Source organism: Mirounga leonina, unplaced genomic scaffold (assembly GCF_011800145.1).
Source record: "Mirounga leonina isolate KUSES-001 unplaced genomic scaffold, KU_Mleo_1.0 Mir_91, whole genome shotgun sequence".
In the NCBI taxonomy this organism is placed as follows: domain Eukaryota; kingdom Metazoa; phylum Chordata; class Mammalia; order Carnivora; family Phocidae; genus Mirounga; species Mirounga leonina.
Window position 1 is genome coordinate 30,022,586 of NW_023270839.1, and position 19,233 is coordinate 30,041,818.

Consider the following 19,233-nt stretch of genomic DNA (forward strand, 5'->3'; position numbering starts at 1 on the left):
TTTGAGTCTTAATGGGTAGTTAATATTCCTATTTTTAAAATATTAAATGGGCACATATGTTTGTGTTAAAAATCCTGTATCAGACAAAGATGTAGTAAGATGTCATGAATCCATGGAGCATTGTATACCATTTTTTCAAAAATCTTCAAAGGAGTATGATTTCATTCAAGTGTACGGAACCCTACAACATTGTACTTGAAAGAAATATAATTATTTACCAAAAATATACTGAGTTCTTAGCAGGTTATAGTTGCCAAGATAGGTACTGAAAGACTGCAAACTTGAGTAAGACATAGATCAAGATTATCTTCAGAAAGTCATGGCATCTACCAAATAATAGAGTAAGAAAAGGGCTAGAATAGGGTGAGCCACTGGGGATTGCACCATCTGAGCATTACACAAAAGTGCCTGACTAAGGGACTTAATGACCACTGAATTAGAGCCCATGCTCCACCTACCAAGCTGTATGTGTTGATGTAGAGCTGCACCCTGTAGAAAAAGAGACACCTGTTATTACCAAGGAAAGGCACTGATTAATCCATTAGTCAAGCCATGCATTCTCAGAGCTGTGTCCATCCATATGGGCTTTCCTCTAATTCACATAAAGGCAACTATATTAGTTAGAAGTTAAACTTCAGGAGGACAAAAGTCTTTCTTTTACTGAACAATATATCACAATTACCTAGGATAGCACAGGCGTATAATAAGCACTGAATAAATATCTGTTGAATGTTATTGACTAGAATAATGGCACCTCTGGGGAGACTGTCAATTTGGGGGGTCAGGAATTTTTTAAATTTTCTCTTAAATTTCTTTTCCATTATGGTTGTCTTCAACTTTCTACCATCATTTCCCTAAAGAAGTTTTGAACGATGGCTTGAGACAGTCCATAGTGAACAATGAGGAAAATCCACTGTAAATATGCAAATTGGCTCTAAAATATTGAAAATCTGCAGAGCCAAATTCAGTTAACTCTTGGGGGCTTTTCTTAGTAATGACTAAGCATTAAGGGGATCAAGAAAGAGAATAAATTGGGGGCATTATACCTAAAGTAGACTTTATCATAATAATTGAAAGAGGCTAAAATTCACCTCCTAAATCCCTGTCATGATTGATCTTCCTCAAAGTGACAGAACATAAGGTGAAAAAGCTTTGACACATATTTCCAGGTTTCTCTCTTTTTTCCCTAACATTAACTTGCAAGTGAAAAGTAAAGCCACATATGAATCAAAGTCCAGCATTTCTTCTTTTGGAAAAGGGGATATTTATTGAATATATGACAGAATCATCATCTCAAATGTGTCCATGTGAGGATTATGCAGATTCTGCTTGAAAACAGTTGTTAAATGAATGAACTGGTTAATTTATAAGTAACTGTTAACCTGTTTTCTAGGAGCACATGATTCGGGAGGATGCCAAGGGTCTGACCCCAAGACAGTGTGCTGTAATGGAGGTGGTCTTGGCTACCATCAAGGTAAGGTTACAGTACTCCAGAATTTTGCATCCAGAGTCCTCTGTTTGCCCTCAGAGAAAAGTGCCCCACGTGCATATCTGTAGAGCTGTGCCATCCATAGACACAGAAGACAGTTGTATGGTATAATCCCAGAGTGTGTCTGATTGAGCCTGTCCTCTCTCCATATTATCCGTGTTACTCTGCCCTTATCCTTGCTTCCTTTGTCTGTCTCTAGAAAATGTGTGTGAAACCTATGTTGTCACATGTGTTTTCAAGAAAGACATATACCTGCCCTCCCCAAAGTTAAATTAAATAGCTGCTTCAGGAGGTTTTGGGTTAACAGAATTTCTTTTTATGTTGTCTATGCTTGTTGAAATGGCTTTTCAAAGATCAATCTCCTCCTCTCTCTTAGTAAGTGCGATAATTTAATTTTCTGCTGGAAACCCAAAGGCACTGTGTTGTGTGCATCAATTTTTCATAGCCAAAGGTTGGCCAAAAGTTATTGTGGGGTTGGCTAAAGATGGACAGACCTCCAAATATAACTTAGAAGTTTCCATATAATTCCTTTTATATTTACATATATGTCATATTTATATACATGTATTTTATATTTATATGTGAAAGCTTATTCAGAGTGAAAAATTAATTTATCGTCTAAATTTAAACCATGTCCATTGTCTCCACGCTTTGCTGGAGGAAGCATCTCTTATCCAATATGCGTGAACAGTGTAGCAAAAACTGCTAGCTACCATGAGCCCTTTTCAGAGCACAGAATTGTCTTACAGGGTACAAACACATTACAATGTTATTCATTAAAATAGACTTGTATAACAATTGGGTACCTTCACAAAATGGTTACCTCACAGCTTTTGTAGTTTCAGCATTTACAATGTCAAAAGCTGCAAAATGAAAGTTGTGAGGTGGGAATTTTGTGACACCTGGTAGAAACTGGAGAGTGTGGATTTAGGCAGTGAGACTATAGCAATGAAGTTTCTAAAGGTGCTGCTAGAGTGTTATCTGGAAGTATGGAAATTTTGCACAATCATGTTGAGGGAAACATGAAAAAGAAACAAAAAAAAATGCAAAACGAGCTCTTTTTTTAAAATTGTTTGCAAAAAATGAGTAAGAAATGACTGACCTTTGGAGTTATAGCAGAACTAGTGGCTACAAATCAGGAAATGCTAGTAGAAAAAATAAGAACTTTGAAGTGCACCATGAAGAGAAAAAAAAGTAAAATTTTTAGAATCTGAATTCAGCCCTTTATGAATTTTATCAAGTCAATGCATGACTTTAAGAGAGGAAGGAAAATGTGTTCCATGGAAGAGAATGGCATTCAGACCTGGCTCCTGTCCCCAACACCAATATTTCTTACAATTCTTCTTGGTTGGGACACATGATCACCATCTAGTTATACCTAAAGTCTGGGACATTCCTGATCTCCAAGCAAGTTCCCCTCTTCTACATCCTGACAGCTCAACTATTCCATCTTCCTGTCCAGGTCATCTGGGATGATCTTTTAAATTCAGTCTTAGATACTTCTACTAGCTGGTATCTAAGATCCAGTAAATGGGTTCATGTCATTGTCTTGTTCCTTCAGGGCTCAGGGCTCAGGCCTGACCCTGGTCTTCCTGAACCTCAGAGCCTGAGGTCAGGTCTCCACCAGCTATGCCTATTATGAGACTCTCTTATCCCTGTGGTCTGCCCATCATGGTGAGGCATACACCTGGGCATTCATTTCTATGGCTCTGTCATCAGTTTGCCAAAACTGGAACTCCCTTTATCTTGTCTGATTCTGAGATTTGCCCCAACTGAATGTCCTACCAAGCACTAATTCTGTTGTTGACTACAAAGGAATTTAGGAAAAAGAATACTACTTAAAAGAATTACAGCCCCTACCGCTAGTGATTCAAGGTCTGCTTGGAGCCCAGCAGAGGGAACCCTGTAATGTAAGCAGAGAGATGTTCTTATGCAAAAGCAGCGGATGCTACCCAGGCTAACTCACAAAGGCTGCCAAAGACATAATCCTGGTTCCTCTTTAACTCAGTTTAGGCAAGCAGGCTGGAAATAAAAAGTGAAGAAGGAGAATGCTATGGAGTTTGTAGACTACAGACTGAAATAGCGTTTTACATTTTTCCAAATATCTTCCATGTATGTACATTGTCTCGCCTGATCCTTATAAACATCTGGCTGTTAGGTGTGTCAAGAGTGATCATTCACATTTTATAGATTAAACAACGGAGGGTGAGCAGGTTTAAGTTACTGTCAAAGGGCGGAGAGCTACTGGTAATTGGCAGAGCTGAGAAAGGACTCCAAAACCTAAAATCACTGTCCTTGCTTCTACATCATGTTATTTCACTAACTGTTAACAAAGTGTTGATGAAATACAGCAGGCCAAAATGGATACTATTTCTTCAGAGAGATTAGTTATTTCTAGATTAAAATACCAGATTTCAGTTATTTAGATAATTTTCCGAAGATGCTTTAAAATCTTTCAACCCCTACAAAAGTATTGATGAAAATACTCTCTTAAATACTAAAATTTTAATTGCACTATTTTGTCATACCAGTCTCATGTGGTTTCAATTATAAGTCAAAAGGGGGGACTATGGCACAATTGTCGGAAATTACAGTGATCTGCTACAGCTAGTGTGAGTGGGCTGTGACAACTTCATTCATTCACCTGCCAACAAGCAGCCACATGAGTGGTATTTGAAAATGAAAATATAATGGTGACAGCCAAAAATTTAATCAGTATGTGAAAGCTAAGAGGCCAGTAGGGAAACCCTAGTTTGAAGGAGTCCTCATTGAGCTCTTGAGTCTCAGACCTATATCCCAGGAAGATTCAGGACTGCTATGGATTCCCTGAAATATGGATTTCTTTCAAAAAAAAGCAGGAGTCTTTTTCCGACAACAGCTACTCTTAACCTGAGCATGAATCCCAAGAGCTTAAGGAAATTCTTAAGTCTTAAACAATCCTCAGGTTACTTTCTGCTGAAGTTGGAAAATTGAAAAACCTAGAAAAAAAAAAAGCCGGCTGGTTTTATTTTTGCCCAACCTTACAAATTGCCCCAGGACATTTGTTCTTTGGACCCAAACATGACACTCCACAATGTATGTTGCACATGTTTGACATCATGTAGGGACAATACAGAGATTGCCCTAAAAACAATAACCATGTGAATTAGGGCATTCTAGAAATTTGAATTGCTTGGTATAAAGGAGAGAATTTGGACTAAGTATGAATATCCATTCAAATATAGCTTTGGAATTTACTTATTACTTATTTAATCCTAGATAGCACCATTTCTGATCATTTGGATTCTAGACAAATAGCAAGATATGTGATGTTATGCCTCTGAGGCTCTTACCCCTGACTGAGGTCCTACCCCATCCTGCTATTCATTATTCATGAGGCAATTTTGGTGGCTGCTTCTTAGCATCTTTTTTTATCATTATAAGTATAGTTTTTGCATTATTTAAAATTCAGCTGCTCATGAGAAGAGCAAAATAACTTACCTAGTTTGGATTATTGCATTTCAAAAATCATTACTTGTGAGCTTACTTGTACGTAGAAAATATGGTGGGCAATGAGGAGATGGCTGAAGAGAAGAGAGATCTTGCTGTAGGCTTAGGAACCTAGACCACTACAACTGATAAAATAAGAGGTGTGGACAAAGTGCTGAAGAGTGCAGAGAGGGTAATGTATTCTGAGTGTCTAGGGGAAAGCTTCGTGAAGAGGGAAGTTTGGGGATTTATAAAGAGGCTGTAACGGGGAAAAGCAAGCGGTGGGGGGGAGTCATTGTAGGCTTAGGGAAAAGCTTGAGTGAAATGTGAGGAGAGGTAGGTCAGTCTGAAAGCTTCAAGTCATTTAGTGCAGAGGAACAGATCACGACTAGTTGAGTATTGTAGGGAATAAAAGAGGAACATTGGATTGGAGCCAAAATGCTGACACTTGCACAAGGTCAAAGGGAGAGAGTAGCATATTCTGATCTGATATATATAAAAAGAGGACTCCAGCTGTGGTAGAAAATAATTTCTAAAATATTTATCAAGTAATTCCTAAAAAAAAAAAGAAGTAAACCTTAATTGTTAAGGGCAGATTATATCTAAATTTGCAAAATAAATTGCATGGATTTTCCAAAAATATGATATAGATATTGGAAAGAAAAAAATATGTGATGATGGGAAATAGCTACCAAAATAGTGTATGAAACCAAGAAGAAAATTCTTCCTGCAAACTTGTAAAGAAACATTAGCATGTTCCCATCAGTCAGTAAAAATAGATTGTAAAAGTTCTTCAAATATATGACAAATTTAAAGAATTAGAGGAATTTAGAATTTTTATTGGGACTATAAAAAGAATGGCTTGCTAAGCATGCAGACAGTATTTATACTGATTTTTAATTTGGCAGTACTCTTTTTTTTCCTCACAAATCACAACCAAAGTCTGAAGTACTTTAATTTTTGTAGCTTTATGAAGAACATAATAAAGAAAATACTTATAAATGGGTCTTTCAACCTCTATTCAGATATAATAGTAACATTCCTTACAACCCACCCTTACATGACTAAATCCAGTGTATCTATCCCTTTACTGGGGTGGAAGCCTTTGCAAATTTCAGAATATGGATGTAAATAAAATATTTGGAACCACATGGGGAATGATGCCACTGGCAATGACTGGAGTATCAGGATAGTAAGTGATTAAGAGAGAATGAAACTGGAGTGTGTAAATCACTGTCCACTCCTATGGGAATAACAGGGTTTAAGGAATTGTTAGAAAATTAAATGAGTTATCACATGTAAAACAATTAAAACAGTCCCTGTCTTACAGAAAGCTCTTTACAAATGCAACTATCAAATCACCTGAAAACCAGTTTATTTTGGATGAGCCTCTTTCTACCGTTAAACCCAAGATAAGTCAGGTTTTTTGGGGGGTTTTGTTTGCTTTTTTTCCCCTACCTTTCCTAATCCCTTCATTCTCTCTCAGTGAGGCTAACTATTAAATCTGACTCTGCTCCAAGCAATAGTCTAAAATCCTTATGGCTTTGCCCTCTGGCCTTTTGGTTTTCGGTGCTCAGCATCCTTTCTCTATAAGGACACAAACTCCGTAGGATTCTTGAGTGCTCCCTGAGACTCTCCTCTGGGTAGCGGTACTATTTTGTTTTTCCAAGGAGTTTCTAATCCAGATTAAAAAATGAAAAAGGCACATTAAAAATTAGATAATGATACATGTTAACTTACAAGAAAACAGTGTCAGCTATGTAACAGGTGATACAGATGCCAGTTAAGGGGCACAGATAAAAAGTGGTCAGGATTCAGAAGAGGGAGCAACCAGGGAGCTCAGGGAATCTGGAAGAGCTCGAGGAGTGGTCTTCAAGGACAGATGGGAGTTCACAGGCTGGATAGGAAACACAAGAGTTTTTCTTGGAGGAAGATTCATGACTTGAACATAATCAGGGCAAAAGGGTTTCATCATGGAAAGGCACAAGACCAGAGGCCTGGGAGTCAGGGACGAAACTACTCAATGCACTGGTCTGGATTTAACTGGAGGTTTGGATAGTGAAGCCATGTAAAATGAGGTTTCAGGAAATGGTTGGGGTGAAAGTACGAAGATCCTTTTGCACCCTCAGTGTGTTCCATAAAAGATGAGCCATTGATGATTTTGTAAATATGTGGCATACTCAAAGTGTCATTTTAGCAATGGAAATCTTGCAGAAATGTGCAAAATGCATGGGATAGTTGAAGATTTAGTCAGATTAGTTACAATTATTTAATGCCTAAGATGATGAAGGCGATCACTAGGGGGCTGGCTTGAGGAATAGAAGTGAAAGACGGTATGAATGACACAAGAAGGGGAGCGTCACTGGGGAGCAACCCAAATTGGGGCAAGGGTGAGGTGACTGAGAAGTTTCAACTGAGAGGATGGAAAAACATGGTTCCACTGAGAAAAAATGGCAAATCAGGTAAGAGACTGTTTTTCTACTGCTATGTTGAAGTTAGATATGGTGGCAGGAACGTAGAAATAAATAGCTAGTACATTGCTAGAGACAGGGGCCGGTGCTTAGGAAACAAAGCAGGGTTCGAGTTTGGGCAGTTAGTCTGCCCATTAAGCGTATCTTCTCACAAGTAGAAAGAACTCCATAGTTCACAGAGCTCTTCCAGATGGAGTAATAATTCATCTCATCATTACAGTACCAGAGTCAGGCAGGGTAGATGTCTCTGCTCCCATTCTCCAAATGAATGGACTGATATTCTCTGGGGTTATATAACCTATGCACAGATCACATTGCATAGAGGAAAGAGTGTGAATTTACATTTTCTCACACATTTTAAAGTAAAAAGCAGAGTCAAAGAGGTGAAAAAGATTCTAAAATCTCAGAATTGGAAACATAACCCAATAGCTCCCCTTTCCTGCTCATCTACAATGTCATCTACAATGTTGTTGGCCTATAGTCAAATGGCCACCACTTAATAATGGCAAGTGATGGGACCTCACTAACTCAAAAGTAGCAGCTTCAATTTTTAAGATGCACTTTATCACTGGAAAGGTTATCTTCGTATCAAACCGGGATCTGTTTCCCTGGTACTTTTAGTGCTGCCTTGGTCCTTCTGTCCTTTGAAAAATAATTCTATTTCCTTTCCACATGATAGCCTTTCATACATTGAAGAAAGCTATCATGCCTCCCCAGTTTATCTGCAGCCATTTATTGAATAACATGCCTTCTAGACCTTACAAAATCCTGGCCCTCTACCTTTGGATGCCCTCCACTTTTTCATATTTCTTATAAATGATGAAGCCTGGGAGTACATTTATAATGATCCTAATATTTCAGGTATGTTCTGATCAGCAGAGAATGTTGTTGCTCTATCACACCCTTCGTCTTGACCCATCTATGTATGTTAATACATGATCAGAATTCATTATCTTTGATAGCCGCCCCATCACTTTATTAAATCATATGAAACCTGAGAAAAGAAATGAAGCATTATGGCTTTTAAAATTTTACTGATATTAAGCCAGGTCACCCCCATTCCATACTCTGCAGTAAACTTTTTATCATGAATCTAGGCCTTTTCCTTTTTTTTGTCATCCCATCCTGTAAATGTTGACCCATGATTTCAGGCTGCCAAGACTTTTTCTGAAGCCACATTCTGTCATTCAAAGTAATAACGTCAAGCTTTGGCTCAGCTCTACATTTTAGAAACCTGCTTTCTGCCTTTGTCCAAGTCTGTGGTGAAAATATCAGCCAGGACAGGGCCAAGGGTAGAGAGACTGACATCCAGCTGACATCCTTACCCTTCACAGCTGTGAACAGCCAACTTGTTCACAGTTCTCTGATTAAAAATGCCTTTCTTGGAAGAAAACGGCTAGTGCTAATTTATTTTGCCAGTTGTTTTCTGCTAATTTGTATTAATCTAAACATCAGAATAGATTAAACTGGAGGTTCTTGGTTTACGCTGCTGGTTGCAGAGAAACAACGTGAAACTGAGTTCCGTTTGTGTTTGTTTGCTTAGAACCAATGGGGAAACATCCACTTTTTACATGCATAAGGGAAACATCTAGAAGGCTTTAAAACCCCATATACACAGATTCTCCTCTAGCATATAATCCCCCTCCCAATGCTTACTATAATGAAGGGAGATCAACTAAGCTGTACTGAGCTGTCACTAGTGGGGCTTATTTAATAGCTAAGACGTTCACTCCCACACAACAGCCTCCTATTTATATCCTTCAGACCTAAGCCTCAGCAAAATACAAATTCTACTCTCCTGCTTCTTCAGAGGCTCTTGCAGATCAAAACTGAATGTGAAATCTCCGACTGTCAGGGTGTATGCCATCAACTCAGCCCCTTTCTTATTATCTGTGCCAGTGAGATAAACAGACCCATGTTCTCCTGAAAGGGTTCCGTAAAGTAGCATTTTCATCGAGTTTGCATTTGCATAACCATACAAGTCATCTCCTCTGCTCTCTGAGTTAGGAGCCTGGGGCATGTGTTATTTATCTGTGCTCACTGAATGGGAGCTTTCATCCTTAGGATCTTGCAACTTGTTTTCTCTCTGAAAATTGCTACCTTCTGTCCAGGGTTCATCTTGCAACATCTATTATACAATGCACTTAAGAGACAAAAGCATCATTTCTGCCCTCAGGCATCACATCTTCTGCTGTTCACTTACGATCCTGCTAGAGCCTTTAGAGGAATGACTCATAATACCCTACGGCTACAAAGGAGGAAGTCAAGTCAGTTCAGTATCATAACCAAAAACTCTAGGGGGGGGGGGGGGGAATTAGGCTTTACCTGGGAACAAACTCATTCCTTGTTTTATGTTTTCACTTCATGGTTGTTTCACATGTCCCAGAGGCCTACAAAATAATGTCTTGGTAGTAAAAACATGTTCTCCTATACAGTTGTGAGGGTTCAAGGATAAATACACAGTCTAGGCCTTCAGAGCCTGACTCTAGTTCTCTTCTTCCATCTTAGAAATATCTCCATTCTATGAAGTCTATTCACCTTATTCTCTCCTAGGATTTCCTAAATCATATGCCATGGAACACTTCAGTCCCCCAGAGTATTAATAGATGTTGTATGTGATAGGTGTCCTGAAGCCAAATAATTTTAAGAAGCAGGTACGTTAATGAAAGGTTAAGCAGATTTCTTTACCACAGTGGGTCTCAGAGCCTTTCACCTGTTAACGAGCCTTGTGAATCTTTAGGGGTACTAAGTCATCTCAACTTCTCTAGGTCCTCAACTACTTAGAGGCAACTCATGGCTCCCAAGCCCCCCAAGTTTCGTGATGAGAACAGAGTAACAGCACGAAGGAACTATTATGAAAACCACCACTTCAATTCTTCTCTTCTTTCAATTCTTCTTAAGTAGAGCTGGGACTTCCACAGTTTCCCTTGGTTACATATGTGGGATTGTCCTCTTTCTCTCTTCCACTGTAGCAGATGATCTAGCGGCTGCTGATTTTAAAAACAGCAGCTCTAAAAAACTGATAAACACCAAAGATGATACCTCTTTGGAAGGCTTTACAGACTCCTTCCCCAATAGAAATGTTTGCCACCCCCACTATCTGTATTTTCCAATTATTTTTCTTAGACCTGCAACATTATTGAAGTCCTTCATTGACATTTTGGTGACATTTCCGACTAGATCATAATCCCTTTGAGAACAGCCTCTGCACCTCTTTGGCTTCATATCCTTGGCATTCAGCACCAGGTCTGGTTTACAATACAAGTTTAATAAACATTTGTTAAGGGACAGAGGCAGAGAGAACAGGCAGGAAGGCAGACCCCGCCACTGAGGCTGTGGTCAGCGTGATCCCATAGGTCTAGCCTCACAAACCGCACGGTAAAAACCGTGCCCGTCCTTGTGAATGCTGTCACAATGCTGCTTTATGTACACCATTAACGAACAGTTTTTAAAGTAGAGTAGGATTGTGACATTCCCGCAGTTATAAAACTTGTCAAAAATGTTATTTAACTCATCAATTAATGAGGGCACCAGTAAGATCTTACAGCTAGCTTATCGGAGAACTCCAAGAACCACACAGAAGGATAAGCAATAAGGAAAGCTGAAATCAACTTACAAATAGAAGCAAAAAGGATCTATCCACAGAATAATCAGTTGCATCCCACCAGAAATAATTTGCATTTCTATGGACAAGAGTCATTTACATGATTATCCGTTTTCCATCATTTGCGGAGTTTTAAATAGCTCAAAGACAATGAAAAACAAAGATAACCCAGACAGGCACACTAGGCAGAACACCCACCAATCTTTTTGGTCCATTTCAAAGTCTGTCGCAATTTTTCCTGACAACTCTCCATAGTCCCGAGAGATGGCAAAACATAATTTTAGGTGCTGCTTCTAGTTTTTCTTGTATTTCTTTTTATCATAATCTTCTAGCACTTGTGCTCAGGTTTGATAAGAATGGGGCTTGTCTGAAAAAATTTGAGAAGCAGAATGTGTTCCTACACATGCCCAGAGATCATGCTCATTCCTGGTTCAGTTTATCTCACTGCTATACTATACAATAAGGGTGAGTTATTTCATCTGATGCCTCCTTGGTTCATTATATAAACAGACCTCCAGAGAGCACCCTTCCATTCCTCTAGGGAAACAGTCAAATCCAAGCTGAACCTTCCCCTCTCGATACATCCATTTAATATTTTCCACCTTAATTATCATATCGTTTCATGAATAAGGAGCTTTCACCTTTTTTGATCCACCAGGGCACCTGAAACAATTCTGGACTTGTAGTCCTCAATAACTACTTTCTGCATGTGAAAGTAACATTTTTTTTTTTGGAAGATCAAGGTGTAGGGGCAATTTTAAGCATTTTCTCTCATCATTTCTCAAAAGGACCAGGCTTTGCCATTTTTCTATGCCTCCTTTTCATAAACATAGATTGCTTTTGGCACAGCTTATGTTTTCACAATGCACCCAGCTAGAATCAGTAAAGGCACTTTTAAGTGACTAGAGGTTTTTCTACTTGGGGAGGGTGTCTGGAGTGGTAGCAGTCTTTTTGCAAATTCTATGCCCATTGTCTACTTTCTCTGGCTTATGCCCTGAATCTTCTCTACTTTACACTCTGTGAAAGCGCACTCAGCTGCCTACAAATGCCCAGAATATTTTTCTGCATCTCCCCTTGAATAAGGGAGAAAAGTAAGATAATTATGAGTTTTCAATTCATTGAATTCTTTTACCTCAGAAATTTTTAATGAGTGGGATAAAGGGATGACACATACCCAGTTAGGAGAGTGTATCAGAATCATTTGTTGAGCTTTCTCAAAATACATCATTCTGTGAGAATCCTAGATCAAAGCAACTCAGGTTGCAGTGGGTGTATAGTTTAGTATAGTCAGTAGAGGGAGAGACGGAGAACCATTTACCCTAAACTTAACAGTACACTGTAAGAGATTTATAGATGTTACCATCTATAAATGGTTGGGGAAAAAAATATCCTTAGTTCTGTCACATATTTGTATATATTCTGCTTTCCAAGTGATATCTGCACATAATACTTGCAGCATGAAAAATGCTAACATCCCTCAATGACTATATTTATTATTAAACAGCATGTATCTTCTCTAGTATCTTAGCTATAGATATTGTAATGTTTTGAGTTTATTGGGTAATAATATCAAAAAAATCCCTATGTTTTATTACATTCATCAGACACAAGGTTCAGGGGATGTCGGATTTCCAAAGACCACTCTGCATCCTCAGGTTGGTCTGTATCTGCACTATTGTGTGTTCAGGGGAAAATGGAGCAGCAAGCAGGCACCTGGCCTAGAATCGCAAGCTAGTATCTGGACAATATGTGACCCAGGTACTACCTTCTTTGTGAAATTTTGACAACCCTGGATATATTTTATGTTCTAGAAACAAGCCAATAACCAAGTTGACAATTGTTATCTACACCTGTCATTCTATAAGTCCTTTGACTGCTGCATCTTCATGATCCCATATGCTTAACTAAAGTTTTGAATGAGAGGAAAAACCTTAAGCTTCAAGGATCTGGGGTCTGTGATGTAAAGCGTCAGTTCAGAGACAGGGGACCTGAATGACAGGGTTATGACTTAGTAACGGGAAAGCGTCAGGACTATCCTTTTGTCACTATTTCACATTGATCATATTGTATCATTCCATTTGAGTGTCACTATTATGGCAATAAAATCTTCCTTTGATACTTCCTTCTGAATCCTTCTGCTTATGTTATTATTTTTTTTCTTTTTAGCAATACTTTCATGCAGGAGGAAATGGCCTGAAAAAGAATTTCTTGGAGAAAAGCCCAGATCTTCAGTCTCTGAGATATGCTCTCAGTCTTTATACCCAAACTACTGATGCCTTGATAAAGAAATTCATAGACACTCAGACCTCACAGAGTAAGTAACACTGGATGTGAGAATAGAGTAAGCTGAACACAACTAAAATTCAACATAAGAATTATTATAAATACTATTAATAATTTTTACTACAATAAATTAAACCATCAAGAATTGCAGATTATTTAAACTTTAATAGAAAATTATCAAAATATATTAGCCCTCATGAATTACAATTTTATAAATAATTTCAGTAACACTAGGATATGCCTAATACTAAAACTGTATGGAGTGGTTGACTCTTGGTGATTCTAACTTCATAAAATTTAGTAAAACCTAGTTTTGAATATCCACGGCTGTGATAGTCTCTTCAATTCGGTGTATGGATGCAGTGTTTGCTGCTCTTGGTAACTTCCAAAGGATGGTAATAATTCCCCAAATCTTGACTTTAAATGTAAAATCTCCTGCTCTGGGGTTTCCAGAAGAGAAATCTCATTTTACTATAATTTTACATGAAAGACATTTTAACTGTTACTTTGAAATGGACCAAGAGGAAAGCATTTTATTGGAAAGTTGGATTTGTTTCACGTGGCAAACTTCTCACCTCATAAGCTTTTAGGATATTACTGGTAAGCAGCCTATCTTTCAAGTTGCTTTGTGATTTATCATTTTTTGGTAATTATATGCATTTAATTCAGGCATTTCTGAGAGATTATTGAAACTGTCAGTATGAGTCACAAAGAGCCAAATGCAGGCTCAAACTCTAGAACATAATAAATTGCATCACGGAAGTAATAAAAATGAGTATGAGGACACTGTCTCCATTCATGAAGAAGCCTCAGAAAAGAAAGCATACAGATTTTTCTGTTCCTGTGATGAAAATGCTCCAAACTTGTCTGTGTTTCTTCATGGATATTTGAACCTTTCTAACTACATCAAAGGTAGATGCTTTGCCTGTAATACCAAGGTATGTGCTAGGTAGGTCCTTTGCCTGTCTTTAACACTGTGGTCTCTGAGAGTGCCCAATTAAATGCTACAAATATTCTTTTCCATGTGCTATGCTAACCCAGGTTACCTCTTAGGATATTTTGAGAAAGGAAAAAAGAGTTGAGCTCAAGAGGGGTTGAATGTAATTCTAATGCATCATAGAGAGTTGCAGTTTTATTCCCGGAAAATTTGAGTGTATGAAACCTTTGTTTTGCTTTTATAGGTGTACGTGTGTGTCCACACACGCATAGTCCATCTTCTAGCATAGATTGTCACAGCACACAAAACTACGTTATGTGTATCAGTTTTGGTGTGACGATAAATGGGAAAACAGTTTGGTATTATTTAATCAAGTTGAAGATTTGCCTTCCCTACGACCGAGCAATTCAACTCCTAGGTGTGAATCCAAAAGAAACGTGTGTATGTGCACCAGAAGACACACATAAGAAAATTTACTAAGAAAAAAAATGCATTATACAGTTGATTATTCAAATAAATTGTGGCATAGTCATACAATGAGATCCTATAGAACTCTAAACCTACACAAGCTACGGTTACACACAACATGGATGAATCAGAACAAACAAAATGTTCAGTAAAAGCAACCAGATACTAAAGAATATATACTGAATGATTAAATGTATAAAAATCCCAAAACCTAAACTGCAGTGTTCAGGGATACACAGTAAAATGACAACACATAGCAAGGAAAGGATTTCTACAAAGTAAAGAGAGCAGCCCTCTCTGGGAAGTAGGGACTAAGGACCTCGGAGGGACTGGCAGTTTGCTGTATCTTGACCTGGTTGGTGGTGGTTACCCAGATGTTCTCTTTGTGACATGTGACTAACAACATTTCACTTTGTATATGCTTAAAAATTGTTACAAAAATAGAAGGGTTAAAAAAAAGCAAGTGATGTCAAAATCAAAACCAAAATTGTTTAATTCAACTTTGTCATAAATGGGTCTTATAAGTATAGAATAACCTACTATATCTTGCTCACTTCTTTTCCTCCTCTCTCTTTTCTCTTTGCTCCTTTCTTTCCCATTTTCACCTTGATTTCCTTCTTTGTTTTGGAACAAATTTAGATATCATCTTTCATAATAAAAAAAGGAAAAAAACCTCCTAGGGATTGAGTCCCATTAGAAATTTATGAACCACAGAGTTCAAGTGAGAACTATCAATTTGGAAAAACACTGTCTTCTCTTTCTATTCCAAATATTGGGAAATAAGCCAATCCAAAATGGGTATAGAAGTATTAAGTCCTCAAGGAAACTGATGGTTTATTTTATAAGAATAAGATGTTTATTATCCTAGCAATGAACTGCAATAAAACACCATCTTATTCTGCATTCACTTTATATATATTTACTAAGTATCACCTCTGAATGAAGTTTCATACATTGAGGCATATATTCAAAACTGAACATGTTGTTATATATACCAGTTGCTCTTATATGGCAATTCTCCTGCGGGGGTAATTTGGTTCCTTAAGGACATTTGGCAGTATCTGGAGAGTTTTGGTTGTTGTATCTGGGAGTGGTGGTCATGTTACTGGTATCTAGTGAGTGGAGACCAGGGAAGTTGCTAAATATCTATGGTGCACAAAAAAGCTTCCTACAACAAAAATTTATCTGGCTCGAAATGGCAGTAATGCCCAGATCAGGCCACCCTGCTTTTATTACTAGACTGAAAAGTGAGAAATGTTGTAATGTAGGTCACATCAGAAGAGGGAAAGTTTTAACTTGAGAAGACAGGAAAGGCAGAAAGGCCAGTTGGGTAAACTGAGTCATGAGGTGGTTAAAAAGAGGAAGGTATTCTATATATAGAAACTATCCAGGAAAGTATCTACTTGTGCTCTTAATTTTAAAATCCCATTATGTCAAGAACATCCACAGCTTAGTTTTTTGTTTGTTTGTTTGTTTTTTTTTAAAGATTTATTTATTTGAGAGAGAGAGAGTACATGAGAGGGGGGAGGGTTAGAGGGAGAAGCAGGCTCCTCGCCGAGCAGGGAGCCTGATGTGGGACTTGATCCAGGGACTCCAGGATCATGACCTGAGCCAAAGGCAGTCACTTAACCAACTGAGCCACCCAGGTGCCCCACAGCTTAGTTTTATTAGGAAAAATTATTTTGCTTTTAAAACAAAATTCACATTTTAGTCTATGATCTGTCCTATTAACTTTTTATGAGCAACATCTTTGAGTCCCTGCTTATTTAAAAAATCAGATCCTTTTGGTCATTTTAATGACCTCAGCTTATGTGGGGAAGTAATATTAAAATCCACTTGGCCATCTTCAATATTAATACTGACTGGACAGCACAGTCAGAAATGGTTTCTCATTTTAGCTGATAAGCCTTTCAGAGGTAACCAGAGATCCAGAATCCTATCCAAAAGATTTTATGCCACTGTTTTATCCCCAGGCCAGCTAGCACTGCCTTCTAAGAGGGGATGTTAGTATGTTTTAGTAACGCAGGGGAAAAATTGAGAATTTATGACATTTGGCTCTTCAGATGTTGCAGTTGGTCTGATAACATTCAAAGCTGGATGAGGCTTTTCAGTCCAGTCAAAAACCTTTACACAAATAACTTCTTTAATAGGAGTGGTGATGTGATACGGTTCGGAGTATGCTGAATCCTTTCCCAAAGTAGAAATGGCAAGTGTCAGATAAGGTTACTAAACTGCTGAGCAATACTATGTAGCAAGTAAGTTGTCTACCACTATGCAGTTCATTTCAATAATCCTCTGAGGCCAGTAACATTATCCATACTTCTCAGATTAAGAAACGGAGTCACAAATAGATTAAGAAACATGCTGAAGTCATGTAGAGAAGGGGCAGAAACAATGTGCTTCCCACCATCTCATACTTAATCAGAAAAGAAATCAGAATATAATTTTCTACAGCCCATGTTTTCTTCTCTTGTTTTGAATAATCGAGTTTACTTCAGGCTCCTTACTTTTCATTTTAGTATGACTAAATCTCCCTTCTCTTCAGGAGATAATTTTTTTTTTTCATATCCGCAACAAACTTCTTCCTTTGCTTTCCAGTTTCTCCTTATTCTGGTTGCAGTAACTGGGCATGCTCAGTGTCCAGGACACCTTTTAAATATTAATTGGAAGTAATTACATTGGAAAAATTCAAGCTGAATATAAGAAAAAGTATGCTGCTTTCAGAAAACCCTTTCTAACATAGCCTGATTTCATTCCTCTAGAGTCTACTGTGTCTGTGTGTAGGATACTGTGGCTTTGAACTACCTTCCCTATTCTGATCTTCACTGCCCTTGTCCTCCACCAGCAGAAGTATCATTTTGTAACTCTCCCTAGCATATTGAGTCATATCATGATTGCTAGTGTATATTTCTCTCCTATCTCAACGTAAGCCACCGGAGGACAGAGCCCTCGCTTACTCATCCTTGAAATCTATGTCCTTCAAACAATGCTAGATACAAAATAGGTGCTCAGTGAATTTTAGAACTAAAGAGTGGTAGACAGTTAAATGCAGGAAATTAAAAATTACGTAATATGACACCGTTCTCATATTTGAAACCTTTCAACAAACCTCACAGCCCTGTGCTAGCCACTGCAGAGCACACAAAGTGTGTGTCCCCACTTAGGAAAAAAGCTTACAGTATGATGGCTGGTACTGTTCAGTAGTTCTCATACAAGGTAAAAGGTACGAAGTGCCACAGGAGATATACAAAGGGTTGGGTTAAATTAGATGGAGAGAATAGGATTAGTAATTTTTATTAAACTATTGAAATCATGTTTATTCAATCTGTTACATAAAATTCAAAAGCAACCAAGAAAAAAAATACATGACCGTTTTCATTTTAGGCCACTGATAGATTCATATATGCTTTCATCTGACTCATATTTAGGAGGATGTACCATGTATCAGCCTTTGTGCTAGATAAACTGCAGTGAAAGGCTGGGCAAAATGTTTTCCATCTGCCCGTCCAAATACACCCTTATTCTCTCCAGAAGGCTGGGTTCTATGTTTCTTACAGCTATGGACTCTCTTACTACTTGTTTCCCATTGGGTCAGCCAGTAGGGGGCTCCTCTTAAGCTCCATGGGAGGAAAGAGTTGGTCAAGGTTCTCTCTGGGCATTGTCCATTCAGGCTGACTGTGTCCTTTCAAAGTACCTTTCCCTAGAGAACTCTCTCCTAGATTCCAGTAGCTACTTCTGTCCCTCATATTTTATGGACTATGGGTGTTTGTTAACAGCTCCACTACTCCTTCCGTTTTCCCTAAATCCCTACCTAAACCTTCATGAACAGTGACTTTCTTAAACCATCCAAAATTACTGTTTGCTATTGATACCCTGTCTGATACAAACGCAGATCTTCATGGCTTTTCTTTCATGCTGACTCTCCTTTGGGTCATCAAAGATTAATACATTAAAATAAGTCAAGTGTCAGAATAATTCTTTTGGACTGAAATAAAACATCACATTTTGATGACTGAGCTGTCCAGAATGAAAAAAAAAAAATAGTGTATTAGTTTTTCATCCACAGGAATATTTCCATTACATTCTGGCCAGGGCATCAAAATCTCCATTTCTCATAATGCAATTTATCTTGCCCAGCATCTCAACTTCTCTGGAAACCTGATGTCAAATTGAGACAACTGAAAGTCATTGGTAAAATCATTTGCAAAATAAGACAGCCTCATAGCACAGAATAAGCAGGTATTTGTTGTAGGCCATGCATACTCTTATTGCACTAATCTAAGTATATATATTTGTAGATCAGAACAGATGTACTTTTTTTAAAAAAAAAACAGGAATAGTTGAAAGACTTCATCCTAATACTACCCGTATAAAATCAACAATTGTGTGTGTGTGTGTTCATTCCATCTTTTCATTTCTCAGTTGGGTGAGGACCAGATCTCATTCTAAGACCATGAAGAATATCAGTGGTATTAGAACCTTGTCTTCTAACATTAAGTGTGCAATGTTACTT

The 19,233-nt window shown here is 38.0% G+C and overlaps 1 protein-coding gene across 2 annotated transcripts in view; it reads left to right on the top strand.

The window, feature by feature from the left end:
- The window catches only part of UNC13C (unc-13 homolog C), a 565,259-nt gene that overhangs the window by 494,621 nt on the left and 51,405 nt on the right, over positions 1-19,233 (top strand). For both annotated transcript variants that reach the window (XM_034993923.1, XM_034993924.1), the window contains 2 exons: positions 1,394-1,474; positions 13,199-13,346. In XM_034993923.1, the coding sequence (XP_034849814.1) occupies positions 1,394-1,474; positions 13,199-13,346 (229 nt within the window). The remainder of the gene's footprint in view (positions 1-1,393; positions 1,475-13,198; positions 13,347-19,233) is intronic.